This window comes from Melanerpes formicivorus, unplaced genomic scaffold, assembly GCF_026170545.1.
Source record: "Melanerpes formicivorus ecotype bairdi unplaced genomic scaffold, bMelFor1.0.p_v2 SCAF_2, whole genome shotgun sequence".
Classification (NCBI taxonomy): domain Eukaryota; kingdom Metazoa; phylum Chordata; class Aves; order Piciformes; family Picidae; genus Melanerpes; species Melanerpes formicivorus.
The window spans coordinates 23862470-23886068 of record NW_027142354.1 but is presented as its reverse complement, the minus strand read 5'-3'; the positions used below and the strand labels follow the sequence as shown (position 1 = coordinate 23886068).

Sequence of the window (23599 nt, the reverse complement as noted above, 5' to 3'; positions counted from 1 at the left end):
AGATTGAAGTGAGGTGGATGTCAGTCTTTTCCCCAAAGTAACAAGTGATAGGACAAGTGGAAATGGCCTCACATTATGCCAGGGGTGGTTTAGATTGGATTTTACCACTGAAATGGTTGTGAGGCACTAACAGGCTGCCCATGGAGGTGGTAGAGTCACCATCCCTGGAGGTAATTGAAATATATATAGATGTGGTGCTGAGGAATTATGGTTTAAAGGTGACCTGGAAGTGTTAGCTTAATGGTTGGACTCAATGATCTTAAATACCTTTTCCAACCTAAATGATACTATAGTGTAATATTTAATGCCTGTGAGATCAGTATTTTAGAGGACTTCCTCATGCAAGGATCTCAAGGAATTTTGCAATCAGGAAATGTATTTTACAGGGAGAACTTCCTAAGCCTGTAAGAAGTATATGTAAGAAAGTTGTATTGTTGGTTTTCATCATTTTACATGGAGGAATGGAGGAATGATGCATGAAATGCCTTGCCCAAGGTCGGAAAGGGAGCCAAGAAGCTAGGAATAGAATTCAGGAGTCCTTATCCTGAGTCTTTTAGTACCCATATTGTTAATACAAACAACTGGTAATCTTTAAGCAACCGTGGCCGGTGTAAAGAAATAACAAATATTTCACAGTCACTTTGCTGGTGATAAAGTCATCTATCAATCATGGTGGAAATGAAAATTTTTCATTGCTTCGTTGTAACAAAATTCTCATTACCTTACAAACCCTTTCTCCTTTCATCTGAAAATTTCCCAGCCATGCAGAGTCCACTCACAGTTTTAAATGTCAGCATCATTATACCCATTTTTCATGCCTGGTTCCTGTCATGAACACATGACTTACTTTTCTACTTTCACTACTGCATCATCTGGGAAAAAAATTTTCCTTGAATCCGTCAGTATAGAGGCATTTTACTGTGTGATCTGGGAACACAATTTCTTGCATGCCATCAGGATAATACTTTTCTGTGGAAAAGAAGATGTACAAAGTCTATCTATTCTTTCACATTATTTACACAGAATTAGATCAGATTTTTGTTTTTTTTAACATTGTAGTGAGGATGGAAATAACATCCAGTGTACTGCTAAAGATCAACCAAAATTAGCAGAAATTCATTTACGTCCCATTATTATCTTTGCATTCTAGAAGGAAACTGAGCAGTAAAGTGATGGAACGTACTGGACAATGCAAAGACAATGCAAAATGAGAAAGAAATACCCAATCTGGTGGAGTCAGAATTGGATGACACTTTCATAGCAGAAATATGTAGTTCACATTTATGTGTTTCTGCATACCTATCTGAATATTAGGGAAATTCAGCACCTTCAGGGTATCTGGATAAGAAGTGTGGGTTGTCTGCATATCTGCATAATAACAAATCTGGAAGAAGAGTGAAGTGTTTGCAGCATATTGCAGTCACAATATATGCATAAGCAATGTGTTTTAAAATAAGCCATCTTAAAAAAAACCAACAACAACAAAAAAAAACACCCACCCAACCAAAAAAACAAACATAAATGTCATTTTAAGGTTATTTTCTGTATCTGCCATCTATAAAAGTAGCTATGTTTGCATTGCTGCCTCTTCCTCTAATTCATCGCCCTTCCCATGGCTGTATCTAGATGGCACTACTTTCACCTCTGCAGTATGGAAGCGAAGAGTGAATGCACAAAAGTAGTCTTCCCACCTCTTTGCTTTGGCTCCCCCCACTCCACGCTCCCAATTCTGCCAAAGCCTTATTTCCACTCTATCTTACATTATAATTAATTATTTATATTTACATAATGCCAAGTGGGAAGAGCTCCCTGTGCTACCTACCCTACAACTGTATTAAAATCAGTCCTTGCTTCAAATAGCTGCCTGTGCCCTTTTCCTGGTTTCAACCTCCTTTAATCTGCATGGCCAATTGCCCAGCTCTTCCTTCTTTGATTGTGACCTTCATCTCTTTCTACTTTTGCCCTTGTAGATGAATTGGTTTCACCACTCAGGATTGTTAAACCAACACCCTTCCTTTTCAATTTCTCCCAGAATTGATAGATCAAGATAAATCATAGGACCTTGTTGGAAAATAACATTTTAGTTTCATTAATGAAAACAAACAAACAAACAAATAAAAAACACAAACAAAAAAAACCACCCATGCTACACACCACTCTCTGATCTGGCATGGTCTTGTTTACATCTTCATTGAAAAAGCTGATTGTTGTTATCCTTTTATCAGCACTGATCTCTTTTTTAGTAGGATTGCAGAAAGTAATGATTCGATGTCCATCAGCAAGAACCTCTTTGACCTTTAAATACATAGAGCATCAAATGTAAATGAAGTCAAAAGAAATGAGTAACACCACACTGCCTTCCAATTAAATTGGACCTTGAATTAAGTTGGACATTGAATTAAGTCATGCTATGTCTTTGTATTTCAAAAGCTGTCTGTGCAGTACAGGCACATTAAGTTTTGCCTCATTTATGTGTAAAAGAGGCCAAAAGTAATTTTATTTTCATTAAATGGACTTGCTTCTAGAGTTTGGCCCGAATTCTCACTCCATCACTGTGTTTTTCTGTTAAGTGAGGTAAGACACACAGTCCTGTGGAAATATGGAAGACATTCATGGTTTTCCTTGACCACCTCAATTGAGTTATTGTTTGTACACTTTTCATATATGCTGGTACACTTTCCATGCAAGTCACTCAAGAGACTTCTGTTCTGCATTGTGGTCACCAAAATGATCAAATCTGATATATTAACATGGATTGCTGACATATATTAACAACCATTTTATTCTAAGTAACATAACCCTGTATGGATACTGAGTAGTACAGAATTAAATGTGGCCGCATGCAGATATCTGCAAGATTTCTCAAGACTTCATAACAACAGAGGGCAATAGTGTCATCAGTCTGCTCTTCTATAAACAATATATCGATCAAAGAAGACTTCATACCTAGCATAGCCTCTGGCTAATCTATTTTCCTGAACCTGCTATGGCAGCTGGTTCTGTTTAGCATATATCAAATGCCATAATATAATTCATTTGGTGAAGTCCAAAGAAGAAGACAACTGGAAATACACTACAGCTCTGCCATATGGTTGTAATTTTATCAGGCTCTCCACAAAAAAAGGAAGAATCTCCCAGTAAAACAAACAAACAAACAAATAAATAAGTAATCAAATAAATATACATGCTTGGTGGGGGGAAATGCAGTATATCCCCAAGCAGGCATTGAAATTATTGCAGAGGGCAAAAATTCAGGTTTTAAAAATTATTTTATTTAAACATTACTAATTAGTAATGTAGAAATGCTCTTACATCTACTTATGACAAAAGACATTGCCACAAAAAGTTTCTCTCTCTTTTTAAAGCATCAGTTCTCATTTTGACCTCTCTCTCTCTCAATGCACAAAGGAGTCCAGCCCACCACTCAATTTCCTGAATACAATCTAGTGGTAAAATATTGCAGAGATTTTTTTTTCACAATTATTTTTCTTTTGAGGATCAAAGGAACAGATAATTGTATTTGCTACTGCTGGTGAATGCTTTCAGAGACCCCACCTCAGCATGAGCTGTAAAAGAATTGGCACCTCAAAACAGTAGTCTATGAACAGCTGTTGCATTGCAAAAAGCTATTCTTATGATTGCTCACGGTTTCATTAATCAATACTTGTACTGGTGGGATGAGAAGCCCAGAAATGAACGGACACAGAAACTGAATTACTGTCTTAATTTTATCTAGCCCAAAACTGTATCCAGAATTGACAACCCAGTCAATATAAAGAGAATGTTTTAACAGACTAAGCCTGCTTGGAGCAGTGTAATTGAAGAGACATCTGGGTCTGAGTTCTGATTTGGCCTAGATGAGCAGTGACAGTATTGCAAAGTGTGCTTGTCTATCAGCAGTGAAATTAGCACCACCTCACTTGGTCACCTTGCTGAGAATCTTTCCCAACAGCAACACAGTAAATTTCCAACACATAGACTCATCTTCAGCATCAGCCTTTTGAGACAATTCGTGAGCTGTGGTCCAGGAAAGGTAATGTGGTCACTTCAGAAGGAATTATCCAGTGTTGTGGAAAGAAGTGCAGGCACATAATGGGAAGCTGCTCATCCCCTTCTGGAAGAAAAGGACTTCTGGGAAAGGGATTAAACCATCTGCCAATCTGAGCTATGGGTCTCAAGATAAGGGGCAGCTGGGAGCTATCTCTAGATGCAGCTGGGGAGCTCTGGAGGTTTTGGCAAGTGGCTTGAGCAAATTGGACAGGCCGCACTGAGCTGAACTCTACTCATGCTACTCCACATGTAGCCAGCTCTGTATAATGAAAGACTTCTCTCCAAAGTGATGTTCATCTGGCACTGCTCACTGCCATTAGATGACTTCCAGGAAAAGAAAATAATAAAGTGGCCTTTAATCTTGCACTACAAAACACCATCAGTACATCACCATCATAATTTCATTTCTAATGGCAAGACTATAATTTCTCCCAGCCCACAAATGTGGTAGCTGAAACCAAAAGGACTTGATGAAGGTCATAGATCAAATCCTCGTGGAAGACAAGAAAATCCTCTGGTTACTTGGCTTCCATCCCATCATATTTCCTACCATTCATGGTGTGAACTTTACTCTTAATCTTTCCACTAAGGAACAGACACTTAATTAGAGACATGATTGTTTGTTACTACTTGAAGTTCTGTTTCTCATCAATATCACAGTCCTATTGGTGTTGTCTTTGAGTATTTTTGCATCTTGTTTTATCTCACCTTCCCATCAAGATACTCTATTTTTCCCTGAAGCTCTTCCTCACTTTTACTTCTTTCTTGATGTAATAGTGACCTTCTAGATAATAGTGATGTTGGAGGCTATATTGTGAAAACCTCAGTCAGTGCTATATAAATAAAAATGTTTTTAAAATATTTTCATTAATTTTAATCAACTGTACAAACCCCATAGTTTCACATATCCAGAGGAAACTTGCCCTTCTTTCTGATATTGCCATGCATTTGTAATTAATTTTGGTTTGTAATGATTTTTTTTTAGTCATAAGTAGAAATGTTGTACATTAACTCCTGTTAACTTCTGTTTGCAAAGCAAAAGATAGCACAAAGTTCAAAAATTAGGTGACAAGTGCATTCAAGTGAAACTACACAATAAGAAATTGAGATAATTAACACAAGAAGAAAGAGCAAAAGTGTCTCTGATACTGGATTACTGATTTTTGAAGAAAGGTACCTCTGTTTGCTAGATCCACTCTTCCAAAACTATTCAGGATGTTACACATCTAATTTAATGTTACGGTGAGTGCTCTTTGCACTGTCAGGCAGCTTAAAGGCGCCTTAAGTTAATTGACAAATGGCACATAGCATCCAGAACAATTAGTAATTAATGTTAATTACAGTTTGAAGATGTGGCGTATTTTGAATTGTGGCATCCAAAGGAAATGGAGTACTGCTCCCCAATGACCAATGACAGGTTTGAGTAAAAAGCTGTAAACACAGTGCTTGAACTTTCCTATTCATAGCATAGGAAAGGGGAATGAAAGGTTTCCCTTTTACTGGGGTGTTTTATTTCAGTTCACGTTTGGAAAGAAGACAGTGGCTGGTTATATAAGCTGGAATCATAAATTGCTCAAACCTTTGCTTCAGCTTCCAGAGAAGCAGAACTCTCTGTAGATACTTTATCGCCATATACTGTTATGTCACTTCTGTGTGTGGTCATGAAGGACACCTTATTCTGAAGCTTTAGCAATTTTTCCATGTTTTTATTATTTTCTTCTTCCTGAGACAAAATTAAAACATTAGCTAGCAACACAAATCTTTTAATGTCCAGAAGTTGTGCAGGAATATCTTGATAAAGAAATTTCCTATATTGTTTGCATGTCATTGCACTTATCATGAGTAGGGGCAAGAAAACAAGCACTACAGCCATTTTTTACCAGCTACAATTTTTTTTCCATTTCATCAATGAAATGTAAGTGATCTATTGCTGTTGTGGATGGTCATCTCATATTTGTATATGACACTATAATTCACATTATCACAGTATCACCAAGGTTGAAAGAGACCTCAAAGATCATCAAGTTCAACCTGTCACCACAGACCTCATCACTAGACCATGGCACCAAATGCCACGTCCAATCTCCTCATGAACACCTCCAGGGATGGTGACTCCACCACCTCCCTGGGCAGCACATTCCAGTGGCGAATTACTCTCTCAGTGAAGAACTTTCTCCTCACCTCAAGCCTAAACTTCCCCTGGCACAGCTTGAGACTGTGTCCTCTTGTTCTGGTGCTGGTTGGCTGGGAGAAGAGACCAACCCCCTCCTGGCTACAGCTACCTTTCAGGTAGTTGTAGAGAGCAATGAGGTCACCCCTGAGCCTCCTCTTCTCCAGGCTAAACAATCCCAGCTCCCTCAGCCTCTCCTCATAGGGCTTGTGTTCAAGGCCTCTCCCCAGCCTTGTTGCCCTTCTCTGGACACATTCAAGTGTCTCGATGTCCTTAAACTGAGGGGCCCAGAACTGGACACAGTACTCAAGGTGTGGCCTAACCAATGCAGAGTATAGGGGCACAATGACCTCCCTGCTCCTGCTGGCCACACTATTCCTAATGCAGGCCACGATGCCACTGGCCTTCTTGGCCACCTGGGCACACTGCTGGCTCACATTCAGGTGGCTGTCAATCAGCACCCCCAGGTCCCTCTCTGTTTGGGAGCTCTCCAGCCACTCCGACCCCAGCCTGTAGCTCTGCATGAGGTTGCTGTGGCCAGCACTCGGCACTTGGATTTGCTGAATGCCATCCCATTGGACTCCGCCCATCTGTCCAGTCGGCCGAGGTCCCTCTGCAGCAGTCAAGGTCCCTCTGCAGAGCCTTTCAACCCTCTGACTAACATCTGCTCCTAAATTGGTGTCATCTGCAAACTTGCTGATGACTGACTCGACCCCCTCATCCAGGTCATCAATGAAGATGTTAAAGAGGACAGGGCCCAGCACTGATCTCTGGGGGGCGCCACTGGTGACTGGCCTCCAGCTGGATGTGGCACCATTCACCACCACTCTCTGGGCCCGGCCCTCCAGCCAGTTCCTAACCCAGCACAGAGTGTAGTGGTCCAAGCCACGAGCTGACAGCTTAGCCAGCAGTTTGCTGTGGGGGACGGTGTCAAAGGCCTTGCTGAAGTCCAGGTAGACCACATCCACAGGCCTCCCCACGTCCACCAGACGGGTCACCTGATCATAGAAGGAGATCAGGTTGGAGAGGCAGGACCTGCCCTTCCTAAATCCATGTTGGCTGGACCTGAGCCCTTGGCCATCCTTCAGGTGCGCAGTTATTGCCGCCAGGATAATCTGCTCCATCACTTTCCCTGGCACTGAGGTCAGGCTGACTGGCCTGTAGTTTCCAGGTTCCTCCATCCGACCCTTCTTATGGATGGGGACCACATTGGCCAGTTTCCAGTCATCTGGGACCTCACCGGTGAGCCAGGACTGGAGGAAAGTGATGGAGAGTGGCTTGGCCAGCTCATCTGCCAGCTCTCTCAGCACCCTAGGAAGGATCTCATCCGGCCCCATGGACTTGTGAGTGTCCAAGTGGCTCAGCAGGTCCCGAACTAATTCCTCATGGATTACCGGGGCATTACACTGCTCCCTGACCCCATTACCCAGCTCAGGAGGCCACTCGTCCTGAACTCCTGCCTTGCTGTTGAAAATTGTTAAAAATTCAGTTAAAATTGAGTTAAAAATGTGTTATACATGCCCCTGTGGCATGCTCAAAGTTATCCCATTAACTTTGATCTGTTCCCATGCACAATTTCTCAATTCTGAACAGAAACACCATAAGAATTTGGTTTATCTATATGGGGCCTGGAGGTGGGTGGGAGGGGAAGTGCTTAGAAATGTAGCCAATCTTGAAGCCAGACAGGTAATATCTTCATCCTCTTTGCAGCTACTGTTTCACACATAACTGATTCTGCTCTTTTAAGTATATTCAGTTTACTATCATGACCACTACAGCAGAATATTTGACTCCTTTCTCATCTGACATGTTTTACACTTTATTTCAGTCTCTAAACAGGCAGAATTAGCAGTGTGCTGGCTAATCTGAGCTAAGTTTTGCTTTAGTCAGTGGAATCAGGAGATTAGTTTCCAGTAAGTAGGAGGAATTTGAGAGAGACTGCGCACTTGAATAAAGTACAGGTTTTGGCTAAATGTGAGTAAAAGGAAAGAAGGGAACTTGTAATAATTAACATGTTTATAATAGGAAGAAAGAAATACAAAGAAAGAAATACAAAGCCAAGAGTAAGAAAAAGAAAAGCACAATGAGGTATTTAGATAAGAAAGAAAAAGAAAAGTACAATGAGGTATTTAGATATCTATATATTCTAACAGCACAGGGCAAAAAAAGCTGGTGAGGGGTCTGGAGCACAAGCCCTGTGAGGATAAGCTGAGGGAGATGGGGTTGTTTAGCCTGGCGAAGAGGATGCTCAGGGGAGACCTTATTGCCATCTACTTATGAAAAGGTAGATTTGGGAAAATTAAAAATAAAGTGAAATGTAACTTGAATTCATATTTTCAATTGAACTTAATACTGTAAGGTGAAAAATCTGATTAACAAGTACATTAAAATCAAATAAAAGGAAAGCACAGAACCTCTTCACTCTGTAAAGCAAAAGGACAGTTAACTGGTGTTTCTAACACCTTTTAAAGATACATTTGTAAAAATTAGGTTTGCAAATTAGGGAAGTACTTAGGAATAAATGGTTCAATTTTATTTTATCATAGGTTAAGACATTCTGTGGAAGATGAGAATTCATTTCATCAGCCTACACCATCTAGAAGAAAATTATTTGTTCTAGTTGTCTTGATTCACAGAGAAACTGATCCCTCTTTATAGGCACATATTTTTATCCCTTGAATACAAAAGGAGATTAAATGACCCTCTGAAACCAGACTTAGGTCTTTTGACTTCTAGTCTTAACCATTTAATTTCACCAATACTTGCTGTCACCTGTGTAAGAAGTGGGTAACAGCATGATTCTCCATTCTTTTAACTCACTGAAATGAAATTACTCAGTTAAATAGAAAGGTAACAAGTAACCCCACAAGTATATTAAACAAGTGGGATACTGAATAAAACTTGGCAAATGAATCTGTCAACATATGATTAAATCATTTTGATTTCAGGAAATCACTGGATTACACTGGCCAGCTGTACTTTGCATCCTGATGGTCCTTCCTGCTCCACCCCAGTGTAACTCCCATTTAGGAGTCAAACTTGCACGGGCCACTGGCAGTGCTTCCTTCCCAGAAAGTTTACAGCACAAAATAAGAATTGGAATGAGATTTAATAAAGGTCCTACTATACTGCCAGAAAACAGCCTGCACCTGGCTGAGGAGTTATTTTATTAAAACAGTGAATGGTGTTGTCTGCATAGAGATTTTAGCTGTCTAATTTAGGCACCAAATGTGACTTAGTCATATAGACTCCCTCCCTATTTAGTGGAAGCAGACAACTGCCCTGATAGAAATGTCTAAGGTAGGTTGGCATCTTGTAGAGGTGCACATTTCAGAGATAAGTAATCCTAAGCAGAAGAGTACCACATAAGTATATGTTAACATGCTTACTACAGAATTATTTATCCAAAAATACTAAAATAACCCCCCTGAAACAGTTAATCATTCCATGCTGCAAATATTACCACTAAAGAAATATGGACCATGAGCAGAGAAAACATTCACTATGTGCATCATAGAAAAATAGGTATTTCAAAAATATACAACTGAAAATAAAGATATTATGGAAAGTTTGAACAAAATACTATTCTTGTTGTTTTACTTGTTCTTAAACTTTTCAGGTCAGGAAAATCATTGAAATAGTCAGATTGCTGTTGAATTTATCAGATTGATTTAAACATCCTTTTGAGGTAGAACATTGATCTAGACAATTCTGAGCATTCTTTGCCTATTCTTTTATTCTGTAAAAATGTACTTTTGGCTGCCCCCATCTCCCTTATCCCTGTCTCACATGGCTCACCATGTTTTTCTTCTCTTTATCATTGACTCTTCCAGAAAATTGCTTCAAGTCATATTATGTCTAGCTGGTTTTAATAAGGATAGTATCAATAGATATTCAGAGACTACTTTATCATTAAGGAGACTGAAACAGAAAATTCAAACAGATAGACTCTCCTAAATGAAGTTGGAAGAAACTGAAATAAATGACTCAAGGATGTTGTCAGGCTGTTGTTGAGGTTGTCATACACAGCTATGTATTACCAAAATACCTCAAGGCCAAAGTTCAGGATTCTTTGCTCAGGGATGAGAGTAGAGAATGACAAATAACTCTGTGGCACAGGCACAATGGCTGTAAAGATGTAAAGACCACTATGGCAGGAGTTAGAAATTTTTCAAAAGCCAGCTCAGATCTGTGCAAATCAGTACAAGGAAGTATAATTTGGGAACCTCCCAACCTTCCTTAAGAAAGCACAACCTTTTTTTTTTTTTTTCTTATATAAAGAAAGTTGGCTGTACATTTAAAACACAAATCAAAGCAATAACCTATTAAGACAAAAATCTTCACTGTATACATAACTGTCCTCAAGAAGTAACACAAACAATTGGCTATCTGTGGCAGATGTAAGGATTCAGGTACTACCCTAAGATGCCTGCATGGTAGCATGTTAATTGATGAGAACTAAGTATTTATTCTGCAGAAGACATCTTACTTGTAATTCTGATTTTCTCCTGTGATTCTAGATATTCCTTTGAATTTGCTATGAGCATTTGTTTCTTTCTGCAGTGGGTGAATTTGGTCTTGGTTGTCTTTCAAAGGGTGAGTCAGCTCCTGGCTCCTGGCAGTCTTGAGCTCATTCATTCATGTTCTGTTCAAGAAAGTAAACAAAGAGCATGAAGTTGGCATTAAGACTATAATAAAGATTTGTTTTCAGGTGTGCCTTCTTTGGGCATGATTTTTGGAGGACTTGAACATGTCTCATATATGCTGATGCTTCTGGGAGTGGCAACAAGTTATCACCAGTTGCCAATATTGAGGTTCTTCACCACTTCACCACTGAGAACACTCATGTATACATCCAGCTTAATAATTTGCCCTGCTGAGCAGATAAAAATAATTCTCATTTGAATGATCTGAAAATTAACTCAGAAGCTTTTAAATATATTTTCTGTTCAGACTTGCAGAAGGCAGAGCTTTTTCCCTGACTTCACCAGGCAAGGCTGGGGACTGAGCTGTAGTTCTAGCAACCAAGTCATTGTTACAAATCAGTACAGCCAAAGACCTGAATAAAAGGAAATAAAGTACTTTACTTTCCGCAGGCAAATATACTGAGAGTTTACTGTTGGAGCTCAGAAGCCAGGAGAGATTTTGCCCTTGAAGGCATGAGTGGTATCAAAGTAAATTTAAAAACTCAGCAAGAGAAGAAGTGTATAAATCTTTACATATCCTCAAACAAAGCATTTTTGTATGACTATGATCAAGTTGCCGGGTTAATTTTTAATATGATATTAAATTATTTGTTACCTTCCTGATTTAGCTAACTTCATGACCTGCAACCACAATCTGGCCATCACTATTACTTGAAAAGCTACATGAGGCAGCCATGACCTCATCTTCCTTCAATAATGGAGTTTATCACTTAAGCAGCAAAATGTGAACATTCTCAAAGATACTATGTTCCCTATGTCCTGCTGCTCTTTACCATTCCTTACCTAATTTTTCTTTCTTGTTGTTTTCTAACCTAAACGAAGCTGTCTAATATTCTGGTTAAAGGCATGCTAAAATAAGTCTCAGCAATAGCAATAGGAGTATTCATTCTCCTCACATTAATATAGTTAAATTAACAAATGTAGTTTCTACACAATTATGTCCAGCCTACCACTGCTACCAGACCAATTGCCCTGAAATACAATGTATTAGAACAAAAACAGGATGCAAGATAAATATGATTTATATATATAGACTGAAGAATGAACACTACTGTCTTAGCTTTCTTGCACCCTGTAAAATAAAATCTAATTCCTTCCAGCACCTCAGCTGATATCAACCTCTTAAAAAATGCACAAGACTCACATGTGTATAAATAAACTAATCAGAGCTGGGGCATGAACATGAGTGCGCAGCTGTCCACAGCTATATATTGTTAGCATGACCTCTGATCTCGGCATCAGGCATACAGCACTGCATGAGGGGCAAAGATTATATCTGTCCAGCAGATAGCTCAGATAGAGCCACTTTGGTATGCAGGGTAGGACAGGTTAGTCATATGGAGGTGGCCTGCTGTGCCTCTTTGCCTCTAGGCTAGAAAACAGACCCTAGCTGAGGAAATATAATAACCAAGGACACCAGAAGCAAACAAAACATTTCTTTGGAGCCTCTGACAATCAGTTCATACCCCATCTATAATTTGCAAGTAGGAACTAGGTGCAGAACACAGATATAAAATACATTAAAAAGGCTAAGCACTTCGTGCTAACTTAAATTCTTGTATGTATCCCAGGCACACTGCTGTAGGAGGCACATTGCAGCAGCCTGCTTGTGAGGTGAAAACAAACATGAAGCAAACGTCTTTCTTTTTCCAAGAAAAAGTCAGTTAGTGAAATGCAAATTGGAAAAAAAACCCAAACAACGAACCAAACAAACCCAATGTGTTGGCTACTGCTGTTGATCCAGAAAGAGCACAGATTCAATAATACAAGAAAATTATGTATTAAAAATGGCAAACAAACTGCCTTTGTTGAAAGAAGGAAATAACCATAATTGAATCCTCTGCCTGATGCCAAGAACCACAGCAACATGCAAGGGTGGAGCCATAGGCTACTTCCTTGAGCCCTGTCCAGGCTCAGTTAGGCACCAGATACACGCAGCAAACTGCATCCCAGTTATTTTCACCCTGTTGCCTATATTATTTGTGCCTGCAAAAGTCTGACAAAAAAAGTGCTTGGAAATAAAAGAGTGGATAAAATGGGCAAGTGCAGACATGCCATATTGTTCCCAAGAGCATTTTCATTCCTTCCAGTGAGCACAATTGTCAGCATGGGACGAGTGAAATGCTATTGATGTGGTGGCCATTTTGTGTTTGTAATAGGGTTACTGGTTTTAAAATACAAAGCAGATTCTCAGATTGTATAACTCAGCACAGGGCAATCACAGGGAGAATAATCTGCTTTTTGTAGTTAGTTTTATATAATAAAATTTTTTAAAATTAATTAAAATATGTACACATTATATGAGGCAGGATTTTTGGGATAAACTTCTGTATGGAACTGCTAGGGGCTGCAATGTCTAATAACATAAATGAATCCATGGAAAGCTCTTTGAAGAACTTGCACTATTACAAAAGTCAGAGCCATGTAATCTGTGAGGCAGTACTTTCAGCAGGCAGAGAATGGAGCACTGCAGAAATTCTGCACTAGTTAAAAGTCAAAGCCACACCTGGTTTTACTAGCAGCTTTATGAACTACCAAATCCCATAAACATTCACATCTGCAGCACTTATTACAGTCAGCTGGAGATCATCTTCCAATATGTTTACAGGATCACCAGTAAGAGCAGTATTTAATGAAACCATTAGTTTTTAAGACACTGTAAGTGTTTTGCTGAAAGACAGTTGTAGGAGGAAGTTATAAAAAGTGATAAATGTAATTCAGAAGTCTTCTTGGCGAGCAGATGTGAAACGTAATTTCTTACTTTGTATTATATATTAAAATAAAAATACAGATCAATAAATTATGCTAATTTAGTACCAGTTAAGAAATAAGCATGAAATATAAAGAGAAAAAGAATATCTCTTGTCTTTACAGTAGAGAGTACCTAGTAACTTCTAACTTATTTCATCACATTAAAAAAACCATACCTGATTTGATTGTAAGCATGCTCAATTTTTATTAGAGCATTTACATAATCTATAATCACTTAAAGTTGTGAAGGCACTTCCATCCCAATACCCATTGTTTCAAAACTTATTTCTTTCAGAGGTTTTATGGTAAGGAATTTTTTCCTCCATGAAGATGTGAACTCAAGCCAAATCAAAACAATTTTCAGCATTTAATGATTACAAATTACTAAAACAACTCCCATGAATTTTCATGTTTTTCATCTCTATGGTACCAAATACATCCTATAGAAATAGGATGTATAATCTATAAAGTATAGATTATAAAAGTATAATCTAAAGATTGGTCCTCCTGAAATAAGAATGCTGCTGACTTTGAGGTTTGTTACACACTTCTCATTATCTTCAGAAAGTGGGCTACCCTGATGTGAATGAGATGCGAGAAGTTTAGCCTTTATTCCATCAGAGGCTTGATCCTATAAAGCAAATGATCTGAGTTCTTACTGATTTCAGTATAATCTGAAGGAGTACAGCAATTTATAAAAAGCATTTGACATTTTCCTCACTACACACACAAATTGATATCTGATGTATACAGATTTGCCTGTGAAAATGCATTGTTTTCTCTTGCTCTTTGTTCAATATAGCCAATGAAGGGGCTCCTCTATGAGATATACCAGTCTCCAATCCTCTAGTAAGGATGTTCCGGTTTTCTTCTATAAAGACATAGAATTTTGTGAATATTTATGAACCCTCTTTATGCATTTAAAATCACAAACTGCACACAAGTGCAGTAAGTTTTATTGCTTAATCTATTTAAAAGAATTAATGTATCTTTCCTTAAACATGCAAGTACTCTGTTCCCAGCATAGAGCAAGCTAAGTCCTCCAGATCATTGCAGGTGAAATGGATTTGGGAATATATTGATGCCAGTAGCTGAGTTCCTTTTCAGGAATGTGAATGCTATGTGACAGTTCAACTTTATTGTGAATGTAACTTTCAAAGAAGACTCAAGAACCTTTTTAAAACAGCATCCTGACATAGAGTGTGCTTAGCAAGGTCTGACAGAGCAATTGAGAGCCATCAGAAATAAGTATTTCTACCCTGGCAATTAATGAAGGCAGGACAACTTATTTTGACTGATACTACACAAAGGACAGCCAATGGGGTAAAAGTCCTTCAGTGAAAACCAAGAGAGAAGGAAAATTAAGTGCCAGTTAAATAAAAAGGAGTAAATCCTGTACAGGCAGGATACCCTTTTATTGCCAGAAGTAACATCACTGGGGCAAAAGGCTGGAACAACTGTTTGAGCAAAGAACTGGGATGGTGTTCAGGACAAATTGAGTGAAGATGTAATTAGGAAATCATAATTTTCCACTGATGTGAGGATCTCTGTGTCTTAGGAATTGACCACCTTAAATCCAGTCAGGATTTGTCTTCTGCTTTCTGAGCTGTGGCTTCCCCAAAAAAATTCCTGAGGGCATACCAGAACCCAAATCAGACCCTGTGTGAATGCAGGGCCTGCACTCCACTCTACCTCCTCAATGTGATCTATTTCTAAATCCTGAAGTGGAGAATGCTTTTGCAGGACTCCTAATTGGGGGTTTTGCTCCTGTCAGGAGATGACCCTTCAGAGGCTGATCCACCCACCTAGGTCCTTTTTTAGGATAGCCTCCACAGATCTTCCATCAGTTCTGCCTGCTTGCTCTAGAGAATCCATACAATCAGTTTCCCTTTCCTCATCTGCTTGTATGTTCATTTCTCTTATTGTTTCAGGACATAGCTGCAGGATTTCAGACAACCTCCTCTTTGGTGCGTCAACAGGATTTTCCTTTGTGTCTTCATCTCTCCCAATCACTTTCGTTTCTTCTGCATTTTACTTGATTACTTTGTCTTCATGGTCAGTCTGATCCTTTATCTCTCACTCAGCTAAAGCAGACTTCTTTTTTTTCATGTGCACTGATATACATGGACCTACTGACCTGCAGATTTAACTGAAAGCATTCCCCTGTCTGCAGTATGCTTGCATTCATTTGATCAGGATGGGAGAATTAACCCCAGTAGTCCCAATTAGCTCTTCTGGAATGCTTGCTGTCTTCTTTTAAACCTTCTGTTTGGTTGGGTTTTGGTGGATTTGTTGTTGTTGTTGTTGTGTTTTTCTTATTTTTCTTGGAATCTTGCCACACCTTCATTTAATTTCAGAAAAACCTTCTGAGCTGTTACTTTTGCCTTGCTATGAAAAAAATAAGTACATTTAAAAATCCTGACTATCAGAGTTTAAGAATCATTCTCCAGAAAGAAATATATGATGACTGAGATAGCTGAGACACCAGAAGTCTCAAAGACGCTGGCTATGACTGAGTATGTAAGTAACAGCCCCAAGACTACAAGCAAGGTAAGAGAACTTTCAGAAGCTGTTGTTATGTGATACTTCCATTAATTGATTAGTAGAGTCAGATCATTAAGATGGAGCTAAGTATTTATATGATAGAAGATAAGAAAAGTCTTGTCTTTCTTTGTTTTTAAAGGAAGTTGGGGTGGTTTTTGCAATGGGACACAGACATACATAAATGCATCAATCTGAGATGTTATTTTTTTCCAAGGAGACATAAAGAAAATTCCTCATTGACAAAATGTGCATCTTCCAAGTCAACAAGCCTAACAAAATGCTGTCTGACACCTAAAGGTGTCAGACATAAACTTGCCTCAAACTGCACATAAGGCAAACTGCAGAACAGTATCACTGTCCTTGGCCCTTGCACAAGGCCTGTATTTGGAAATGCCCCTATTTTCACACGGGTGGCACATGAGTAGCTGCACTGCTTATTTATTGTGATATAAACTAACAGAATCAACTTTGATATCTAATTCATCAAACTGTGTTGAGAATCAGGCACAAACTGTGACTCAGAAAGGATATAGAAAGAGAAGAATCCAGTGGGAAACACTAGGGATTGTGACTGAGAATACAGATTTTATACTTTTGGGAAAATTGTCTAATATCACGTGCACGAACAGTGGAAAAAATGTGCTGCCATGCAATGAGCCAAAGCAGAGCTCACGTAATATACAAGTCTGTGAGAACTTGACAAAACCAAAGTGAACGCACCAATAGCACAGTACTTGCTGCTCTTTCTGTTGTTTTTCTGTAGTATGATTGTTCATTTTAACTTGCTCTCCAACAAACTCTTCAGAAGTCTTCTGTCTAACATGAAATGCTGGTGTGACTGGGCTAGGCAAGGAACAAGTAGGCACTTATTTGTGAACTTCACCAATTAGTTTTCTTTGGATGTTCTCATGGAACAGATGTTGAGTTTAGAACAGAAATCTTCTCTGCATTGTTTTTTTTTCAGATGTAAAGCATGTTAGCAAAAAGCCCACTATCCTTTGACATCTACATCTCATTTTGAAACATCCTATTTAGCAGAAACTTTAATTATGCTTTTGTCAAGCAACATTTTTTGGTTTGGGGTTTTGGGTTTTTTTTTGGTGGGGGAGGTTTGTTGTTTGGGTTTTGGGGCGTCTGAGGTGGGTTTTTTTTTGTTTGTTTTGGTTGGTTGGTTTTTGTTTGGTCGGTTGGTTGGTTTGGGCTTGTATCAATGTTTCCTTAAAACCAGAAAATATTCAAAAGGAAAAATATTTCAGGCATTTTCTCCAGACTAGTGCTGATTACAATCGCAAAAAACTCACTGTCTCTGTGATAGGGTGGTTTGAGTTAGCTGATGAAGAATGACAGAGGAGAAAAACAGTATCTATGAAGTTGTTGTGGTGAAGGCATATTATGCCCAGATACTGAATCTTGTCCCAGCATGTGGACAAGTTCCCCCTCCTCCAGGAGGAAGACAAAAGCCAAGGCATTAGCCAGGCCAGCACACACCCAGCACATGCAGTGCTCGTGCTGACACCAAGTATGGGCATAATTCTAGCTTCACGCTTTCTATAGGCTGAAGCCAGTTGCTTATGAGAGTGCCCATTGGTCAAGCCCAGCCTCGAGGAATCTATAAGTATCACCCCAGTTGGTAAACAAGTTGCCCCCTCATTCACTTTGTCTCTGTGCTTGCTCGAGAGAGCAACTCTCGAGCTGCAGCCTTTGCCATTGAGCTTATTGTTGTTAGCTTCTGTTATACACGCATGCATATTGAAAGCCTCTGCATTGTGAGAAGCACAGAGGGAGGACCTTAGCAACACTGAGGAGCCCAGCGTCGCTACAGCCAGTCGTACCGACCGGGAGAGCCCACCGTGCCACCGGAGGACTGGATCGACCCCCGAGGGTAAGATCTGCCCCGTTGCCGGGGAGAAGGGACTTGATCGATACCGAGTCCACGTATGCCTACCCCACCGTAGCGGGAGAGAAGCCTCCACGTGTGCCGCTCTGAGCCCTGTGAACCTCAGGGAAGACTAAAGCATTGTTCGTGCCTATACTGCACCAAACCTGGGACCACTCCAAGAGTCCTGCAGTTCCTTTAAGCTCAGTAAACGAGAATCCGCCATCTAACGCAGCCGCATTCTCTCCCCAAGGCTGTTTGCATCAGCCCCGAGAATCGCTGTGGTTGGGCCGACCCCATAGCTTTGCAGCTCCTGGAGGATTTAAGGGGGAAGAGGAGGCTGTATCACCTTTGGAAGGAGGGGAAGGCTTCTCGAGGTATGTTCAGGGAAGCTGTTAGATTATGTAGGAATAAAATTAGGGAGGCTAAGGTCCAGCTGGAACTGAAGCTGGCCACCTCAGTCAAAGACAATAAAAAGCATTTTTATAAATATATTAATAATAAGAAGAAGGGCAGGAAGAACCTGAACTCCCTAGTGGACCTGGAGGGGAACACAGTTACTGAGGATGAGGATAAAGCTGAGGTCCTGAACACCTTCTTTGCCTCAATGTTTAACAGCAAGGCAGGAGTTCAGGACGAGTGGTCTCCGGAGCTGGGCGTTGGGGTCGGGGATCAGAGGAATACCCTGGAAATCCATGAGGAGTTAGTTCGGGACCTGCTGAGCCACTTGGATATCCACAAGTCCATGGGACCAGATGGGATCCATCCTAGGGTGCTGAGAGAGCTGGCGGATGTGCTAGCTAGGCCACTCTCCATCATTTTCCTCCAGTCCTGGCTCACCGGTGAGGTCCCAGATGACTGGAAACTGGCCAACGTGGTCCCCATCCACAAGAAGGGTCGGATGGAGGAACCTGGAAACTACAGGCCGGTCAGCCTGACCTCAGTGCCAGGGGAAGTGATGGAGCAGATTATCCTGGCGGCAATAACTGCGCACCTGAAGGATGGCCAAGGGCTCAGGTCCAGCCAACATGGATTCAGGAAGGGCAGATCCTGCCTCTCCAACCTGATCTCTTTCTATGATCAGGTGACCCGCCTGGTGGATGTGGGGAGGCCTGTGGATGTGGTCTACCTAGACTTCAGCAAGGCCTTTGACACCGTCCCCCACAGCAAACTGCTGACTAAGCTGTCAGCCCGTGGATTGGACCACAACACTCTGTGCTGGGTTAGGAACTGGCTGGAGGGCCGGGCCCAGAGAGTGGTGGTGAACGGTGCCACATCCAGCTGGAGGCCAGTCACCAGTGGTGTCCCCCAGGGATCAGTGCTGGGCCCTGTCCTCTTCAACATATTCGTTGATGATCTGGATGAAGGGGTAGAGTCAGTCATCAGCAAGTTTGCAGATGACACCAAGTTAGGGGCAGATGTTAGTCAGTTAGAGGGTCGAAAGGCTCTGCAGAGGGACCTCGACTGACTGGAAAGATGGGCAGAGTCCAATGGGATGGCTTTCAACAAGTCCAAGTGCCGAGTGCTGCACTTTGGCTACGGCAATCCCATGCAGAGCTATAGGCTGGGGTCGGAGTGGCTGGAGAGCTCCCAAACAGAGAGGGACCTGGGGGTGCTGATCGACAGCCACCTGAATATGAGCCAGCAGTGTGCCCAGGTGGCCAGGAGGGCCAATAGCATACTGGCCTGCATTAGGAATAGTGTGGCCAGTAGGGACAGGGAGGTCATAGTGCCCCTGTACTCTGCTCTGGTTAGGCCGCACCTTGAGTACTGTGTCCAGTTCTGGGCTCCTCAGTTTAAGAAGGACATTGAAACACTTGAGCGTGTCCAGAGAAGGGCAACAAGGCTGGTGAGAGGCCTTGAACACAAGCCCTATGAGGAGAGACTGAGGGAGCTGGGATTGTTTAGCCTGGAGAAGAGGAGGCTCAGGGGTGACCTCATTGCCCTCTACAACTACCTGAAAGGTGGTTGTAGCCAGGAGGGGGTTGGCCTCTTCTCCCAGGCAACCAGCACCAGAACAAGGGGACACAGTCTCAAGCTGCGCCAGGGGAGGTTCAGACTCGAGGTGAGGAGGAAGTTCTTCACCGAGCGAGTCATTCGTCATTGGAACGGGTTGCCCAGGGAGGTGGTTGAGTCATCAACCCTGGAGGCGTTCAAGGGGAGATTGGACGTGGCACTTGGTGCCATGGTCTAGTCATGGGGTCTGTGTTGATAGGTTGGACTCGATGATCCTCGAGGTCCTTTCCAACCTGAGTGATACTGTGATACTGTGATACTGCTGCCTCATCCTCCGAGCCCGCCTGCCGGCAACCGTCACCCCGCCCTGTCGTGCGAGCCAACCCCACGGGCTGACCCCGACCAGGACGGATCCCTGTTGTCTGGAGGGAATCGACCGAGTCCTGAAGGGAACCTGCTTCCGTGCTAAGCCCAGGTTCCATTATTCCCTCTCCACTGTTGTGAAGAGAGGAGACAGTAACCCAACGCCACTGTCCAACTCGACTAGGAACCAGTCCAGCAGCAACCGTCTGCAAGGGCCCCCACCTTGCTACAAACAACAGCTACAGAATATCGTCCACGTGCTTTCCATCCATTAGCACTTAGTTCAAAGTATCCGCCTCTAGCAGAGTAAGCGCTAATGCATAGAAAGGTAATAATATTGCTATGTATAGCCAGAAGCCGCCCGCGTCCCGCCGAGTCTCCATCTAGTGGCCAAGCGGCGGAACTGCACCCTTCGTTATATAAATATAGAAATAGTCTGTAACTAGTTCAATTATGTTATAATCATAACAGTAAGCCACTTGTGGAATCTATTTCACGAACGTGCACTAGAACATGTATATAAGTTGGTGATTCATCAATTATTAATAGTTTGATAATTAACAAAAATAATATTTTCATAATTCATATTTCATAATCGTAAATTTAATAACCTCTTCACCACAGTTGTGAAGGGACAAATTGAGTGCTGCCTGCAAATGAAGGATAATACAAACAGGAACATGTCTGATTTCATTGGAAATGTGCTTGACACCTTCATTTAATCACTTACTAATAATTTCTACTGAGTATTTTAAAATGCTGGTTTTAATAGAGGTGCTGGTTATGCAGCACATTACTGTTCTTTCTATACCTCACCTCCACCTAACATGTATAACTGTACCATGTCAGTTGTTTGTCAGTCTGGCTCTATCTGTTAGCACACAGCATGGCCTAATAGGATTAGATCTGTAGAGTGAAGCTGTTGGTGCTGATGATCCAGTGTTAGACAACACACATTTAAGGGACTTCCCTAAAGTTGGTTTATCATAGTATCAGTATCAGTCAGGGTTGGAAGGGACCACAAGGATCATCTAGTTCCAACCCCCCTGCCATGGGCAGGGACACCCCACACTAGATCAGGCTGGCCACAGCCTCATCCAGCCTGGGCTTAAACACCTCCAGGGATGGGGCCTCGACCACCTCCCTGGACAACCCATTCCAGGGTTTTGCCACTCTCATGGTGAAAAACCTCCTCCTCACCTCCAGCCAGAATCTCCCCACCTCCAGCTTCATTCCTTTCCCCTAGTTCTATCACTACCTGATATCCTGAGAAGTCCCTCCCCAGCCCTCCTGTAGGCCCCCTTCAGAACTGCTGAAGGAATGAGGAATTAATGAGGGACTTGCTGAGCAACTTGGATACCCACAACTCCATGGGACCAGATGGGATCCATCCTAGGGTGCTGAGAGAGCTGGCAGATGAGCTGGCCAAGCCTCTCTCCATCATTTACCACCAGTTCTGGCTCACCAGAGACATCCCAGATGACTGGAAACTGGCCGATGTGATCCCCATCCACAAGAAGAACTGGATGGATGAACCTGCAAACTACAGACCTGTCAGCCTGACCTCAGTGCCAGGCAAGATTATGGAGCAGATCATCTTGGGGGCAATCACAGTGCACCTGCAGGATGGCTAAAGGATCAGGCCCAGTCAGCATGGATTTACGAGGGGCAGGTCCTCCCTCACCAACCTGATCTCCTTCTTTCACAGAATCATAGAATCAACAAGGTTGGAAAAGATCTCAGAGATCATCAAGTCCAACCTGTCACCCAATACCTCATGACATGGCTTCAAGTGCCACATCCAATCCTCTCTTGAATACCTCCAGGGATGGTGACTCCACCACCCCCCTGAGCAGCCCATTCCAATGGCAAATCACTCTTTCTGTGAAGAACTTTCTCCTCACCTTGAGACTAACCTTCCCTGATGCAGCTTGAGACTGTGTCTTCTTGTTCTGGTGCTGGTTGCTAGAGAGAAGAGACCAATCCCCTCCTGGCTACAACCACCCTTCAGGTAGTTGCAGACAGCAGTAAGGTCTCCCCTGAGCTTCCTCTTCTCCAGGCTAAACAACCCCAGATCCCTCAGCCTCTCCTCATAGGGCTTGTGCTCAAGGCCTCTCCCCAGCCTCGTTGCCCTTATCTGGACACATTCAAGTGTCTCAATGTCCTTCTTAAACTGAGGGGCCCAGAACTGGACACAGGACTCAAGGTGTGGCCTAACCAGTGCTGAGTACAGGGGCACAATGACTTCCCTGCTCCTGCTGGCCACACTATTCCGGATAGAGGCCAGGATGCCATTGGCCTTCTTGGCCACCTGGGCACACTGCTGGCTCATGTTCAGCATGCTGTCAACCAGTGACCCCAGGTCCCTTTCTGTTTAGCAGCTCTTCAGCAACTCTGTCCCAAGCCTGTAGCACTTCATGGGGTCCTTGTGGCCACAGTGCAGTGCTCGGCACTTGGATTTGTTGAATGCCATCATGTTGGACTCTGCCCATCTGTCCAGTCAGTCGAGGTCCCTCTGGAGAGCCCTTCTACCCTCTAACAGATCAACACCTGCTCCCAGCTTGGTGTTGTCTGCAAATTTGCTGATGACTAACTCAATCCCCTCATCCAGATCATTAATAAAGATATTGAACAGGATGGGGCCCAGCACTGATCCCTGGGGGACACCACTAGTGACTGTCTGCCAGCTGGATGTGACACCATTCACCAGCAGGGGATCAGGTGACCCACCTGGTGGATGTGGGGAAGTCTGTGGATGTATTCTACCTGGACTTCAGCAAGACCTTTGACACTGGCCCCCACAGCAAACTCGTGGCCAAGCTGTCAGCCCGTGGCTTGGACAGCAACACTCTGCATTGGGTTAGGAACTGGCTGGAGGGCCGAGCCCAGAGAGTGGTCATGAATGGTGCCACAGCACTGTAGAACTTAGAATGTGCCAGGGTGCAACATTTCATTGTTTGTTGAACAATATGATAAATGGAAATTAGCGGTACCACTGACTACAAGCAGCTTTGAAAAGTTTCACTAAACTGGTCCTCAGTTTTCCTGCAGATCAGACACTCTCCCTTGGCTCCTTGTGGGTACATACCTATCTAACTTGCCTTGGCCTTGTGAGTTTCCTACTTTATCTTTATGTGACTCCTTTACCTATTCATTTGTTGTCCTGTCCACTGGAAAGAACTA

At 42.1% G+C, this 23599-nt stretch overlaps 1 protein-coding gene, 1 long non-coding RNA gene and 1 pseudogene across 2 annotated transcripts in view; all 3 read right to left on the bottom strand.

Moving 5' to 3' along the window:
- Positions 1 to 23599, bottom strand: part of LOC137448533 (uncharacterized) — a 65953-nt gene that overhangs the window by 38556 nt on the left and 3798 nt on the right. The gene's annotated exons all lie outside the window — the stretch shown is intronic.
- On the bottom strand, positions 844 to 11602 carry LOC137453993 (centromere protein J-like). The gene is given in 8 exon segments (XM_068163815.1): positions 844 to 882; positions 884 to 969; positions 1300 to 1384; positions 2155 to 2295; positions 4759 to 4857; positions 5630 to 5773; positions 10710 to 10736; positions 11540 to 11602. Coding segments are annotated over 8 exon segments (684 nt in total).
- On the bottom strand, positions 15232 to 18323 carry LOC137453989 (uncharacterized; annotated as a pseudogene).